The sequence below is a fragment of the Talpa europaea genome (assembly GCF_964194135.1).
Source record: "Talpa europaea genome assembly, chromosome: 6".
NCBI classification, from domain to species: Eukaryota; Metazoa; Chordata; class Mammalia; order Eulipotyphla; family Talpidae; genus Talpa; species Talpa europaea.
In genome coordinates, this window is record NC_140072.1 from 12,890,268 (window position 1) to 12,904,391 (window position 14,124).

Genomic DNA, 14,124 nt, shown 5'->3' on the forward strand with positions numbered 1-14,124 from the left:
GTGTGTGCCCTTATAGTCCTGTGCTACTAATACTTTTCAGAGCTTCGAAGTAGTTAGTCAAACCTGATGTCCCAATCCAACAAGTTATGAATTAACACTTTGGGAAAATATGCAACAAATCCAAGTAAGACAATTTTTTAGAGTGAATTTGGTGGCCCCTTTTCTCTTTTTTTAAAGATTTATTTATGAAAACAAGAACTGGGGTACAGGCCAGAGATGTGGGGGGTAAAAGGATTCACCAGAGACAGAGTGGGGAACGGGACAGGCAGATTTACCGAAATACACTGCTGAGGGGAGTAGCGGGAGAGTCCGGAAAGGTCTACAGCGCCATGTGGGTTCCTCCCTGGCGGGCCGGGGATCCAACTTGTGCTGAGTGGCTAGGGATAGCTTCACAGCGCTGTGTCTTAACCTTTTGCACCACCAAGGAGGCCCCGATCCCTTTTTTCTCTAGGTCCATTATCATGGATAACTCAGGTGAGCTATATTAAGATAATGTACTGTTCAGATAGTGTCCTGACCAGGGACTGCTTATACATTAGTGTTCAACTGAAAAGGTTGCTGATAATTGAACTCAATGTTAGCGCCTCTGGTTTTGTAAATTGTATCCAAAGTCTAACATTTTAGTTGGCCACAAAGGTCTGAAAAAAATGAGCCACTTCTGTTCATAAGTGCTTCCTGTTGCCAGAGTTAAATATTGGCTTACCTAATGAAATTCCCTTTTTACTTTCCTTAGGTGTTTTAGCTCACTTGGAAAGGTTAGAGGCACAAGCGAACCTATCCCGTAAAAAATTGGAACAGCAGAAAGTGGAAAATGCTCTTGGAACAAAGATTCGTAAATTGAGATATGTTCGAGATAAACTAAAGGCTGAAGTGAAGCAACGACAAGCCAGAGTGAGTAGAACGGTGTTTCTTAGAGTATAAGGAATGAAAATCATCTGGAAATGAGCACATTTTATAATATGATTCACCTGTGCTCTTCAGGCTCCGTGTCAGTCCTTGATTCCTCAAACAATCAAACCTGTGGAGTCTCAGCTACTAGCAGCAACAGCTAACAATTGTTGGGCCTTACTGGTGGGCCAGATGAGTTCTTCATAAATCTCTTAACCTGCCCTCGTGCATGTGAGCCTGTTACCTCAGTTTCAGTCTGACCTAAGTCATTGGTTCTTTTGTCATTTGCACCGCCTGTTGCCTAGACTGGAAACCTCACAGTAAACTTTACCCCTTCCCTCTTTTTCACTTTCTTTCTAGCCCAAGTCCAGTCAGCAAGACTTGTTCAATTTTCATTAGATTGTCTTTGTTTCCCCCCACTCCATTTTCATAGCTCAAGTATTAGCCACATTGGTCATAATTATTTATCAGGGAATTTGGATGCCAGGATTATAGCAGAAGTATTTCTGCTTCTCCAATAAATCCTGCACAACCAAGAAAATGCTTCATAAAATTCTACATACTTTTCTTGTTCAAAAACTTTGAATTAGTCCACAGAATAAGGTCAGCCTTTTTTTGTGTGTGTGCCTTCCTTCTCTATCCTATTTTCTTCCTTCTCGCCTTCCATCCCTTAGCTTTTTTGTTTAAAAAAAAAAAACCCCACAGAAGTCTGAGGAACCCACACCTGGCATAGAGCATAGGGTAGTAACCACAGAGCATAGAGTAGTACCAGTGTCCCAGGAGTCTCCCCCCTATACACTCCTTTTCATTTCCCTCCCGGAAGCCACCACTGTTTTTGAATTTCATAAGTATATACTCATGGCTGGCTTTTGCTGAATGTTATCTCTGAGATTCAGCCTTCTCGGTGCATATAGTGGTCTTTCTTTTTTATTGCCATAGAGTAATTCCAGCTTATGAGTATTCCACAGTTTATTTCCCTATTGTACTGTTGGTGGCATTTGGGTTAATTGGGTTGTTTCGCTTGGGGCTTTTAAGAGTAATGCTGCTGTGAACATTCTTGTTCCTGTGTTTTGATATAAAAACATGTATTTTTCTTTTTGTCTCCCAGAATCATGTGGATAATCATTTCGGTTATCTCTCATTTTTATTGCAGAAATCATTAATGCCATAATAGTTAATATTAAGTTGTAAAAGTTGGGAGAAAGTATAAGGGTTAAGAGTGCATTTATATGTTAAGTGAGTCCTGAGGCTTCCCTTAATGCTGGCCCAATTCTTTCATCATCAATTAAGGAGAAGTAGGTGAATATTTTTCTTTCTTTTTTTTTAAAGATTTATTTTACTTATGCATACAAGACCAGGGGTGTAGGCATGGGGTGGTGGGGTGAGAGGTTTCACAGAGATAGAGTGGGGAGCAGAGCAGGTGGATCTACTGAAATACACTGCTGAGGAGAGCAGCGGGTGAGACAGGAGAGGTCTGCCGCGCCATGTGGGTATCTCCCTGGCCCGCCAGGATCTGCAGAGATCCTACACTGCAGAGGCTGCGGACAGATTCATAGTGCTGTGCTCAACCACCTGTGCCACCAGGGAGGCCCAGTCAGTGAACTTTTAATGTGATTAGTGATATATCTGGATCTCAGTCTGCCGTATTTCTATTTTATTATCTTATTTGTTCTGTTTCTCTTGTTGCCTTTCAGATTGATCTTTCTGTCATTCCACTTCTCCGTTAGCTCATTAATTACACATAGGTTCATCATGTATACGCTTGGTTATTCTAGAGAAAACGTGATACTTTTTTAGAGTATATGTTAGATTAGTACATTTTTTTTACCCCACTCTGCATTCTGGGTAATACAGAACCTTAAATTTTCTCTACCGCAGATGCACCTTTCTATTATTGTCATACATTTATTTCTGTGTATACTTAAACTCTGAAAGTTGTATTGTTTGTACGCTCTTCCTTTAGTTATATACATAGTTACTTTCTCAGTGTTATTACTTCCCGGCATTTCCACATTTCCATCTGAAATTATTTTCCTTCAACATAAGTAGCTCTTTCTGGTACTTCTTTCAGTACAGATCTATTGACAAATTCTTTTTTTTTTTTTTTTTTTTTTTTTGACTGGAAACACCCTTTTTCACTTTTTAAGAATATTTTTGCTAGATATAGGGTTACAGATTGGAAGTTTTCTTTCATACTTTAAATATATTGTCCTGTTGTCTCCTAGTTCTATAATGTGTTAAATTTATTATTTGAATGTAGTGTCTGTTTACCTCTAGTTTTTTAAATTTTGTCTTGGTTTTAGCAATGTTATGTCATAAAGTGACTAGGTGTTGTTTCTTTCCTTATCCTGCTTAGTATTTGTAGAACTCCTTAATTGCTTGAATTTTTTTCATTTAATTTGGGAAATATCCTTCAAAGGTATGCATCGGCCTCATTCTTTCTTCGATCTATGGAGCTCTGTGTATGGAGTTGTCTTCGTGGGTTTTTTTTTTTCTGTAAGCTATTTCTTACATGTTTGCTAAATTCTGATCTTTATGTTTTTTTGTGTGTGCTTTAGTTTGGTTATAGAAATGTACCTATTTTCCACTTATGTATCAAGTCAGCTCTAACCTTAAGTTCCTAATTTTAGTTGATTTTTTGTTTGTTTTTGGTTCTAGGCTTTCCATGTGATGCATTTTTATAGATCCCTAATCTTTTTTTTTTTGAGTTCTCTTAATTTATTTTAGTGGCTGTACCTGATAATTCAAATAGTCGAATCCCCTTGAAGCTGCTTCTGTTTTATTTTTCCTCTAGGTTTCCAATCATCTGTTGTTCTTTCCTGACATCCTGGTAATTTTTTGATTCAGTGATGGGTATTATATTTAAAAAAAAAAAAAAAAAAGGATTCAAAAGTATGGTGTCTTCCTCCAGAGAGAATTTCAGTTTTTTGTTTGTTTGTTTTGTTTGTTTTTGTGTTGTTGTTTTTTGGGGGCAGATACCATATATTAATCTGGTTGAAGTGATCTGTTTCTGGTTTGTGCAACCCTCTATTTAAGGCCTTGGCAGAAAGTTGGGTCTAGTATATCAAGACCTCTCTTCTGGGCCTCCCCGGTGGCGCAGTGGTTGAGCGCTGGGCTGCAAAGCTGCCTGCAGCCTCTGCAGCGCTGGTTCGATCCCTGGCCGCCGGCGAGGGTCCCACATGACGTGCAGACCTCTCCTGCCACTCGCTGCTCCCCTCGGCAGTGTACTTCGTCAGTCTGCCTGTTCTGTTCCCCACTCTGGCTCTGGTGAATTCTCTCACCCTCCCGCGCTTCTGACTGTAACCAGTGCTTGTATAAATAAATAAATCTTTAAAAAAAAAAGACCCTTCTTCTTCAGCAAGCTATGAACTTGCAGTTGCTGGCAATAGCTTGATAGTGCTGAGACTAACCCCTGCGCCACCAGGGAGGCCCTAGTCAGTGAACTTTTGGCAAACCAAAAGCTTGGTTTGCCAGAATTTCTGCTTAGATTTTTAACTCTTTATTATTAGCTTATTTCTGTTTGGTTTCTCAGTCCCTCCTTACGCAGTTTAATAATTGACCAGTGGTAGAGGGCGAATTGCATCCAGAATGTTCGGGTCCCTTTTCTGTGGGATCTCGACTGTGGAAAGGTTTTCCCAGTAGTATTCCTAGATCTCCCAAGTTTTGGCTCCCCCACAAAGTGAGACTGCTACAAAGCCTGCAGCTTTCTGTTGCACACACTTGCTATGTGATCCAAATCAGCATATTTCTGCAGCAGAAAACCATCTAACTTCAGCGCATTTCTCTTTTAATCTTCCATCTGGCTATTTTGGTTGCTCTCTAATGCCTTCAGACCATGTTCTATTTGCTTGCCTGTGTTTTGGCTTATGTAATTTTGTCATTTAACCCAGCTTACATGGTTCTCAGAGGGGAGGTTAGTTTGATATCAGAGCTCAAAGTGTACATCTTAGAGTCAGTATTTCTCATCCCTGTACTTGAAAGCCTGTGGTCTGGCTCAAACCATTTTTCCTAGTCTTGTTTCTTTACAGCTGTTTCACTTACCCTGTGCTCATCCTAGACTTTTCCCTCATAACTTTTTTTTTCTTCTCTCATAATTTCTCTATTTCCACCAAATTCTAATTGTTTTTTGGGCCATCACAACTCCTCTTTTTGATTCCCAGCTTTGTGAACCACAGATTTCCTCCTTTGCTATGAATTCACAGCACTCACTCACTGCTGTATTTCTTGATTTGTTCCAGAATTGCTTTTTACCAGTTAAGTGAGAGCAAAGGCTTTGTATTATGCCCTTTTTACCCCATTTAATTTGTGCATATCTTACAGGTTAAAGCCTCAGCGGCCAATGTAGAACCCAACCCAACATTGGAGATCATGGAGCAAGAAGTTCTGGAAAGAAAACAGGAAAATGTGAAGGCCATTCTGCAGGCATATCATTTTACAGGTATGATTGTGTTTCACCTATTTCAGCCTGGGTGTATGTCTCCATTGAGTTAGTTTGCTAGATGTGTTAATCCTGGACTTAGGTCATGGGTACTGATTTTGCCTTCCTCATCATACAAACACAAATTGGTGTGCCGTTTGTCAGCATCTACAAGCCTCTAAGATTGGCCTCTTTATGCAGAAGATTGGTTGGTGACTGGCTTAGAGAGTTTGTTTAAGCTGCTGATCAGATAATTTTAAACCCTTGGGTTTTTGTTCACCATTAAAATTGGGATTTATTCTCCCTATTGTTTATGTCACATGAGGATTGTGGAAGGACTGTCAAATTACTTGATACCCTCAAAAAAAAAAAATGATAGGTAAATCGAAAATTTCAAAATCTTCCTCAATAATTTCATCTTTTTTCCACTCTTCTTTCATTGTTTCAACAACTCAAATGTAAAGTGTACCTGCGTTAATGAGGAAAAAGTTTGGTGGTATTTACTGAACACACATTTTAGCACACACTGTATGTACTAGGTTGTGTTAAAGGTAACAATAGATAGCTTGATGAATAAGATACTGTTTTGCCTGATGCCTGTTGAGAGGTCTCCTCTTGTTTGCTTCAGGGCTCAGTGGGAAGCTGACCAGTCGAGGAGTCTGTGTCTCTATCAACACCTCTTTTCAGGGAAACCTGCTGGGCTCCTATTTTGTGGACCTTGTCATACAGAAACCACTTCGGATACATCGCCATTCAGTTCCAGTCTTTATTCCTTTAGAGGAATTGTCAGCAAAATACTTACAGACTGATATTCAGCACTTTCTGTTCAGTCTCTGTGAATACCTAAATGCTTACTCTGGAAGGAAGTACCAGGCAGATCGACTTCAGGTATGTTTGGGATCTTATTTGGCATCTTAAGGGCCCAGGATAGTCTTAAAAGGAAAAGGGGAGACAGGTTTTCTTATGTATTTTAAAATGTTTCATAACTCTTTGCCAGAAGTTTGATCGTTGTCCTTCTAATGTTTGTGTCTTACTGACATGCAGACTATTTTCCACCTTTATTCCATCCCCTTTCAAAAACTCTGGATGATGTTGAACTGTGGCAGTTGGCTAAGGGATTATTCACTCCTGAATGGTGGTCCTTAGGCTTTTATATTTGAGCCTTTTTCTCACATGGTAGTAATACTCAGTTGCTTCTTTTTAGTTCAGCAGAGATTTATAGAGTACCAGAATGTGCTTGCTGAGCAGTGTCTGAAGTACTGTGGAGGAATACTATCTATCTTGAACTAAACTGACCTACCTTCTGAGGTTGGAATCGGAAAAAGAATAGGAAGTGCATGCAGATGGGGAATGACTTAAGAGTCTCTTAGCATTTCCCCTTTTGTGCATCTGAAGCTCCTGGTTGATAATGTGAATTCAGACACAAAGCATCTTAACCATATGTATGATGTCAACAAGACTTTTAGCAAAAATAGTACCTCCCTAATCCTCAACCCCCAGGCCATTTACTTAGTGCCTTTCTAGGTTGGCACTGACTTTAGTCCTTTTTTTCAGGCCTTTCTCTGTTCATTTCTCTGAAAAATTGATTAATGGGCCCTGATTTTAGTAGACATATCTGAAATGTGTTATATGTTCTTTGTCTTTGATCCCCTTCCCTCCATTAGAGTGACTTTGCAGCCTTTCTGGGTGGACCCTTGCAGAGAAACTCACTGTGCAACTTGCTGGCGTTTACTTACAAAGTGGAATCGAAGAGTCAGTCCTTCCCATTTTGTGCAAGATTGCTGTACAAGGACCTTACAATAACCCTTCCAACTGACGTCAGCATTACATATCAAGGTAAGAGGAAGGTTGCCTCAGTGGCGAAATTAGACCATGCTCTGGATTGTTCTGTGTGAACAAAGCAGGGTAAAATAGGTAGCCTGCAGTAATTGGACCTCTTGAGACCTTTCCTTCTCTGCATTTACTGATAGTAAAATACTACCTATTTGTCCTCTCCTCTTTGTGGGTAGTAAACATGATTGTCCTAGTTTTCCCTACTCTTTTCCATCTGACTGCCAGTGTTCTTTCAGCTTATGTTTTCATTGGAGACCCCTCAGAAGAGAGCTAGCTAATGAGACTGACTCATAGGGCTGCTTGTGGTGAAGCGCGCCAGAGACTCATTTCACTGTGAAACTAATAGACTTGACAAGTCAGTATACACTTAGCTCTCTAGAGAATATTCTCTAAATGGGAATTTTCCAGGGCAGCTGAGACATTTTTTGTGATTTTTGTTTCAGTTAAGTGTACCATAGTGATGTAACTATGGGCATAGTTACATGGGCAATAATTTAAAAAAAAAAATAGGGTTTTTGGGAAGCAGATGTTTTGAAGCTGCCATAGGTTTCCTATCATAAATTTTAGATTTTTCTAGGCAGAGTATTAACAAATTTCCAGTCTCAAAATTACATGGGTCTAATAAAAGTCAGCCTCTCTTAGCACCCCCCCCCCAAAATAGTTTATGTGGGTTCAGAATATTAATAATCTAGATTCTGATTCCTTCCGTTGCACTGGGATTGATAGAATCTTTCTTTTTTTAGGGATGGACACATTACCCACCTCATGGGAAGAGCAGCAAGCAGCCCATGAAAACCTGTTTTCTACAAAGCCCCTACATCAAGTGTTTACAGCATTTGCAAGGAAAGGAGAAAGGTTGGACATGAGCCTCATCTCCTAAAATGCTTCTAGTGGGAACACGTCAGACGTGAGTAAATCAGTACTCCCTACAGCTCCATCCCTGGGGATGTCCCGGCAGGAGAATGCACACCCTCAGTAGGATGCTGACAGTTTTGAGTCAGACGTGTGTTTGGACAGTTCATTGATGGCTCACTTGTTAAAATGCCCAAGATCGTCTATTCTTTGGTGAGAGTGGGGGATGGTATGTTTTCGTTAAAAATCAGGTTTGTGGAACAGTAAAAGATGGTCTGTGAAAGAGGGAATGTGTACCATTCAACAAAACACAGTATTCCTGGTTTTTATGGAAGCTGGACATAATTCTATCTCCTTTCCCTTTTGGAGGCTTTTGAAATGAAAGTTTTTGGAACAGGCTAGGTTTGTCTTGTGTGGTGAACCCTAGAGTTAAGGGAAGTGTTTAACCTTTGATTTGAAGTGGTGTGTTCCAGGTCTCTGCTTTATAAAGAATGTGCTATGAGAAAGAACTGTCAGTACAATAGGGTTCTGTGTATCCTAAGACAGCTATGACAGCATGTTCAAAATCTGCTCATACCTCACCTTGTTATAAAGTGGAGTTGACACTCCCTCTTCTGCAGCTTCCCTTCTGCCACTCTAGGCCATGGCTGTGCTGAGTCTTCCCCATCTCCTAGTTGGTTAGTGTGCAGTCTCTCTCGGTCGCCTCGGGTTGCCGGGACTTCTGTTGTTGGCTGATGGGAGTGCACGTTGGTCCAGTTCACAGATGTGAACACCTGTGTCTGGCCAGGCCCTGCCATTTCTTTTGTCACCCTCACTCTAAGGCGGTTACTTCTTAGACCAGATGACCAGGAAGTGGCTACCTAGGAGGGTAGGAGCGCCAGCTCACCCTGGGAAGAGCATGGAGGATGGTCAGGCTAGTTCAGGTCAAGCTCTTGCCTTCCGGATATGTGGTGAGGACCCAGTGGTGGGAGATAGCAGAGCACTTAATACTCCTCTCATCTGAGAAGCGTTTAACAGAATTTTCACATTGATCACATTCAAGTTGAATAAAGCTTTTAATAAAACAGTCTTATTCTTTACAATACCTGTAAATTCTCTTTTAAAGCAGTAGCAAAGGCGACTGTAGCAAGAGCTCAAAAGGCAAGGCAATATCGGAAAAGTTTTTTTAACAGAAAGTTAAAAATATAAATGTAGAAGATTTGTTTATATATTTTTCTTTCAGAAATAGATCCCCCTCCCCCCTCCCATCAGGTAAAAGGAAATATTGCACTTTCTGCTCTCGTGACTAAGGTGACAGGGGTTCCAGAAGAACCTTTCAAGATTATCAGGAACATCAGGACGAGGGCCATTTCACCTACTGTCAAGTGCTGCTCTGGGCCACAGCCAGCCCTCTGCCAAGCTCATGTTAAGCAGAGACGTCCACCTGTGCTCCCAGCCCAGCGCCAAGGCAGCTCTGCTCCCCCCCCCCCCCCATGCACTCCTGCTCACAGTGGCCACGGCCTCTCGGCGGGGGGGAGAAGGGCGGGTCGGAACTAGGACTCAAAAGGTTCAGTTCCTAGTGCTATGCCTACGACCCCTACTCTCTGAGGAAGCTACAGGCATACTGAGGAGGAGTATGGCCACCTCAGAGCTCACAGAGCCACAAACAGATGAAGGCTTGAGGAGACTGTTAAACCTAAAGTCTATGTTGAGTGTGCACTTCAGCAGTTACTTGGTAATTTGTCCTCTCCCAAGGCCTTTCTTCAACTCCAAAAGTAAATTCTCCCCTCCCTTGTGGACTGTCACCGGGCGAGAGGCCATTCAGGAGTTGTCTACCACCTGGTGGGGCAGTGTAACCGAGGAGCCGTTAGGGAAGGCGGCTGGCTTGTCACGCCCCTTCAAGAAAAAGGTCAGTAGCTCCCCCTTCCCTTTCACAAAGATGGGCCCTCGCCTCACGAAGCGGAAGCCGTACTCTCGAAGAATGACTTGTGTTTCTTCCACAACCTGTAAAGGGAGAACAGCACAAGAGATTGGGGTTAGAGAGGCTAGACTGAGGGTACCAGTTGGTACCCACACGTGCTCCACAGGGCCCCTGCTCTTCTCCAAGCCTCCTAAGGTAAAGTTCCCTCCCCACCACGTGGGCACATGGCACAGGAGCCACAGTCTCAGTGCGCCCTCCCCGGGAGGACGGCCAGTGGGGCAGCATTCGTGTTTTGAAATTTTACTGCCTGTTCTATTCCCTTTGTTGTTTCTTCACATCAGGGTGGCTGCGGGGGAAACTGCTGTAGGAACAGTGTGTTAGAAAATTCGTACCAAGAAGCAGGGTTTTCTTACTCAGAATTTAAACCTAAATTTTGTAAACAGGTTTGAAGTGTTTTTTCTCCTCTGAGGCATCTCTGCCCACCCACCCTTGCCCTTAATCTCACAGCACTGCCAACTGCACATTCTGGGCCCGCAGAAACGAGCAGTCTTGGATGGCAGAACACACACTATTCCGGTCTGTTCCCAGTCTCTGGGTCTGGTAGACATACCTGAATGTTGCCCATGACCCCTGTGGACTCCATCCTGCTGGCCACGTTGACGGTATTGCCCCAGATGTCATAGTGTGGTTTCCGGGCTCCGATGACGCCAGCAAGTACCCCGCCTTTGTTCATGCCTGGGGTGGAGGCATGTGATTCAGCACAGCCACATGCTAAACCTTGTCATGTCTTAGAAGCCAATTGCTCCCATAGACTTTGTCAGCTGGCCCCTGGAACTCTACAACACGTCATATCCCTTTCTTAAGCTTCTCTCTCTGAACTTACTGGAGGGCTAAAATCGTATCTCCTCTTCATCCTGTGCTTTCCAGGTGCTTAAAAACATGGTTACACAATATGGAAGCTGCCAGTTTTTAACACCTGCCTGGTACTTTGTACTTCACATTTCAAGTGACCTCACCCAGGAGTGAAACCCACTTCCCAGTAGCAGGGAGCAGGTGACATTAATGCCTGAGAGGCTGGACTGAGGTGAGCAAAACCCTGAGCAGGCATAGAAGTTTCCTTAGAAGGTAGACACAAGCTGACTTCCCAGCCAGATTCCGAAGGAAGGCCGTCATTGCAAAGGGTACACAGGGATGGGGGCCGTTTCGCCCTAAGAGGGGTTCTTAAGATCCCTTGCACCTCTGAGTGTGTAACCCCCAACCTAAGTGCCTCAGGTCTTTTTAAGCCTCTAGTCCTTGCTGCTGTGTCACAGGGGAGCATGTGGGGTTGGCAGGCCTCGAGCCCTTACCTATGCGCAGCATGAAGTTGTTGAAGGACTGGTTGTTGATGTTCGTAAGCGTGTCCTTCATGGCCAGTGCGAAGTCAGCCAGGTCCGCCAGGTGCTGCCAGCGCTCCTTGTCTGACTTCTCCTCCTGTGCCGAGAGCAGCAGTGGAAGGTTCAGGGACCCGTCTGACCCATAACCGCGGCCTGCTCGCCTCCCTTCCCTTCACCATGTGGGAGGCGACGCCCTGTGCCTAGGTGTGGAAACCTTACTCTCCTCTTGCCGCAGAGGAGTCAGTGAACGCCTGCTCCGACTTGTCATTGTGACAAAGTGCACTGGGCTCGCTGGGTCCAGGGCAGACAGCCCGGGTATCCCTGTCTGCCATGTAGCTGAGCACAAGTCATTTCACCAGCCCCTTGTCAGACCTGCTCTTCACATCTGGAATAATTGTCCTTATTTTGATTCAACTAGATTCTATTTAGACAATACTTCAGATGTAGACAGTCCTGGGGACCAGGCCCCCATAGCGTACCACTGGTAGCTCCTCAGGTGTGAGCAGGCTGATCACAGGGGTGAGCTCTGAAACCTCCCCTTTTCCTAACAAAACCACTTTCCCAACCCGGAAGTTGTCATAGTTACGTAGTTTCAAGATGGTTTCTGCTCCCCACTTCTTAAAGCATGGCACATTAAGGGGGCATGGCCAGTTAGACAAAGGGTTTCAGGGCAGCAGGAACAGGCTGCTGTTCTCTTCTGTTGTGGAGCAGTAAGGGGGTGTGTGTATGTGTTCTGCTGTTTCTCCACTGTAAACCCAATTTTATGTGTCACGGGTGCTAGTGGATGGACGACGTCAACCATCTGGGCAACTTCTCATTTCCCACGTGCGCCCGGTCTCCTGTCTCAGGGAGCAGAGCCCCATCCCCACTGGCCTCTAAGGAGGTTAAGCTACCTTGCTGGAGCTAGTAAAGCCATTGGTGTTGACATCTGGGGTGACTCCAGAAGCTGCCATGTAGGTGCTGCCGATGGTTTTGATCTTGGTGATGACTCGGAATTTGGGGTTGTCCAGGAGCTGAGGGCAGTGGTAGGAAGAGAGAGTTGTCAGTAGGGGCACGGGAGATGAGTGAGCCACTAAGTGTTTATATTGACCCCATACGACAGCCACGAGGTGCTTTCCTATAAAAGCTTCATTCTGCATGTATCTGTGTGATCTGGGCAAACTGCCCGATGTTCTGAGACTTGATTACTGTAATGTTAACATTCGGGTAAAAGTGCCAGTCCCCTGTGGCAGCTGCGCACATGCATAAATCAAAGCATTTTCAGGTGACCTAGTAAAGGGTTACTGACCGAGGATATCACAAATCAGAGGGGCTAAAGAGCTCGTTTTGGGCCAGTCCTTATTCTCAAAACTTGTAGGTGCTTTCCCAGGCTTTCACCTCAGGCCCTACATTGACCGTCAGGTACCGTAACTTCACCTTCCCTTTGACCTCTACGACCTGTTACGGGGTGTGATCCGGAATGAACTGGTATTGCGGCAGGACAGGAGGTGGAAACGGGAGGCTGACAAGGCACTCACAGAATCAAAATCCGAGATGATCTCATTGAGGAAGCGCAGACACTCGATGCCACCGTTATTGATACTCTCCTCGGTGTAGAAGTCGGCGAAGTTGGGCAGGGAGGCAAACATGACTCCGATCTCGTCGTAAGACTGGCTGTACAGCTCCTACGGGGAGGCGGCCGCGTGCTCTCAGCAAGCGGATGAGCACGTGCTGGGGAAATGCGTCTCCCCACCCGTGACAGCGCACTTGGCTTCACGGCAGCACCCTTCCGGATTACCCCAACTTTGAAATACTAGAAAGTAGCTCAACACAACTTTGAAGAAATGCAAAAAGAACGCCCTAGTTTCTGTAAGAGCCCCAGCTATGAGAGAGGGGGGAGTGGAGCCGGGGAGTGAGGTGTAAGAACCATTCTGTTTGAGGTCACAGTTGACAGAGAGACCTCTAGCAAGCCCTCATCCCCTGAAGTGGGCCTCGCAGAGAGATGTGTGTCAGGTCCTTTACCAAAAAGCCTGGAAAATCTTCTCTTCTGCTTCTGTTGCAGTTGCTGGTCGGCTCCTGCCTGCCCTACCTCGGCCCCCAAGACATGTCATGAGAAAGCTGTATCCAGAGGGGTCCCGGAGGGGGCAGCAAGAGCAGAGGAAGCCGCGCAGTTCCATGGCTCAAGGCCACCCCTCACCTCATCTCTCTTCTTGGACCCCAGGAAATGGCGGGCCACGTGCTCAGGCAGCATGTTGGTGACCAAAGCCTCGTTCCAGCGTCGCATTTCATAGACACGTTCCTTCTGGTCATGGACCTCAATTTTCCACAAGAACAGTGTCCTCGCCAGTTTTTCCACCTACAGACAGACAGGCAAGGAACTTGAAGTGGTAAAACACAGGAAGATGGCTCCATGGCAGGGCTGCAGTGAGTGACCCACGCCCTGTGGTCACAGCAGAGACCCCAGAGGCCTCCTGCCTTTGTGTGGCCTCCAGGGGACCTAATTTTAGCTACCAGTTTGTCTTGTGGGTGGTGGTGGGGCGGGGGGAGCTCCTAGCTCAGGAAGGAGCCCTGTTTCCAGCAGGCGCCATCTGGCAAGTGCTTGGGAAGGCTGTAGTTCTCCGGCAGGCCACTGGGTGGCACTGGAGCTAACGGGAAGCAATAAGTGCCTAGTGAGGACACCACCTCTCCTTCCTCCTTCCTCAGCTCCTCTCCCTTTGTCTTCTGGCTCTGGGCGCATAAAAGTCCAGGAGCCACTAGCCTGGGGAAGGGGTGGTTTTTTTTGTCTGTTTGTTTTTTTAAATAGAGGCATGTTTTATTTATTTGTTTGTTTTGTTTATACATGCACTGGGTACAGTCAGAAGCGTGGGAGGGCGAGAGAATTC

The 14,124-nt window shown here is 44.8% G+C and overlaps 2 protein-coding genes across 2 annotated transcripts in view; one reads left to right on the forward strand and one right to left on the reverse strand.

Moving 5' to 3' along the window:
- Positions 1 to 461: 461 nt before the first annotated feature.
- Positions 462 to 8,018, forward strand: CENPO (centromere protein O; the record flags this gene model as incomplete). The annotated part of the gene is made up of 6 exons (XM_084236012.1): positions 462 to 474; positions 734 to 891; positions 5,209 to 5,326; positions 5,934 to 6,193; positions 6,970 to 7,141; positions 7,882 to 8,018. 6 exons carry the CDS (start codon positions 462 to 464, stop codon positions 8,016 to 8,018), a joined length of 858 nt encoding a protein of 285 aa, XP_084092138.1.
- A 1,772-nt stretch (positions 8,019 to 9,790) lies between these two features.
- Positions 9,791 to 14,124, reverse strand: part of ADCY3 (adenylate cyclase 3) — a gene marked incomplete at both ends in the record, with an annotated part of 64,283 nt that continues 59,949 nt past the window's right edge. The window contains 6 exons of the mRNA XM_084234585.1: positions 9,791 to 9,973; positions 10,501 to 10,625; positions 11,237 to 11,360; positions 12,157 to 12,276; positions 12,781 to 12,927; positions 13,440 to 13,598. Coding sequence (XP_084090711.1) covers positions 9,791 to 9,973; positions 10,501 to 10,625; positions 11,237 to 11,360; positions 12,157 to 12,276; positions 12,781 to 12,927; positions 13,440 to 13,598 — 858 coding nt within the window. The remainder of the gene's footprint in view (positions 9,974 to 10,500; positions 10,626 to 11,236; positions 11,361 to 12,156; positions 12,277 to 12,780; positions 12,928 to 13,439; positions 13,599 to 14,124) is intronic.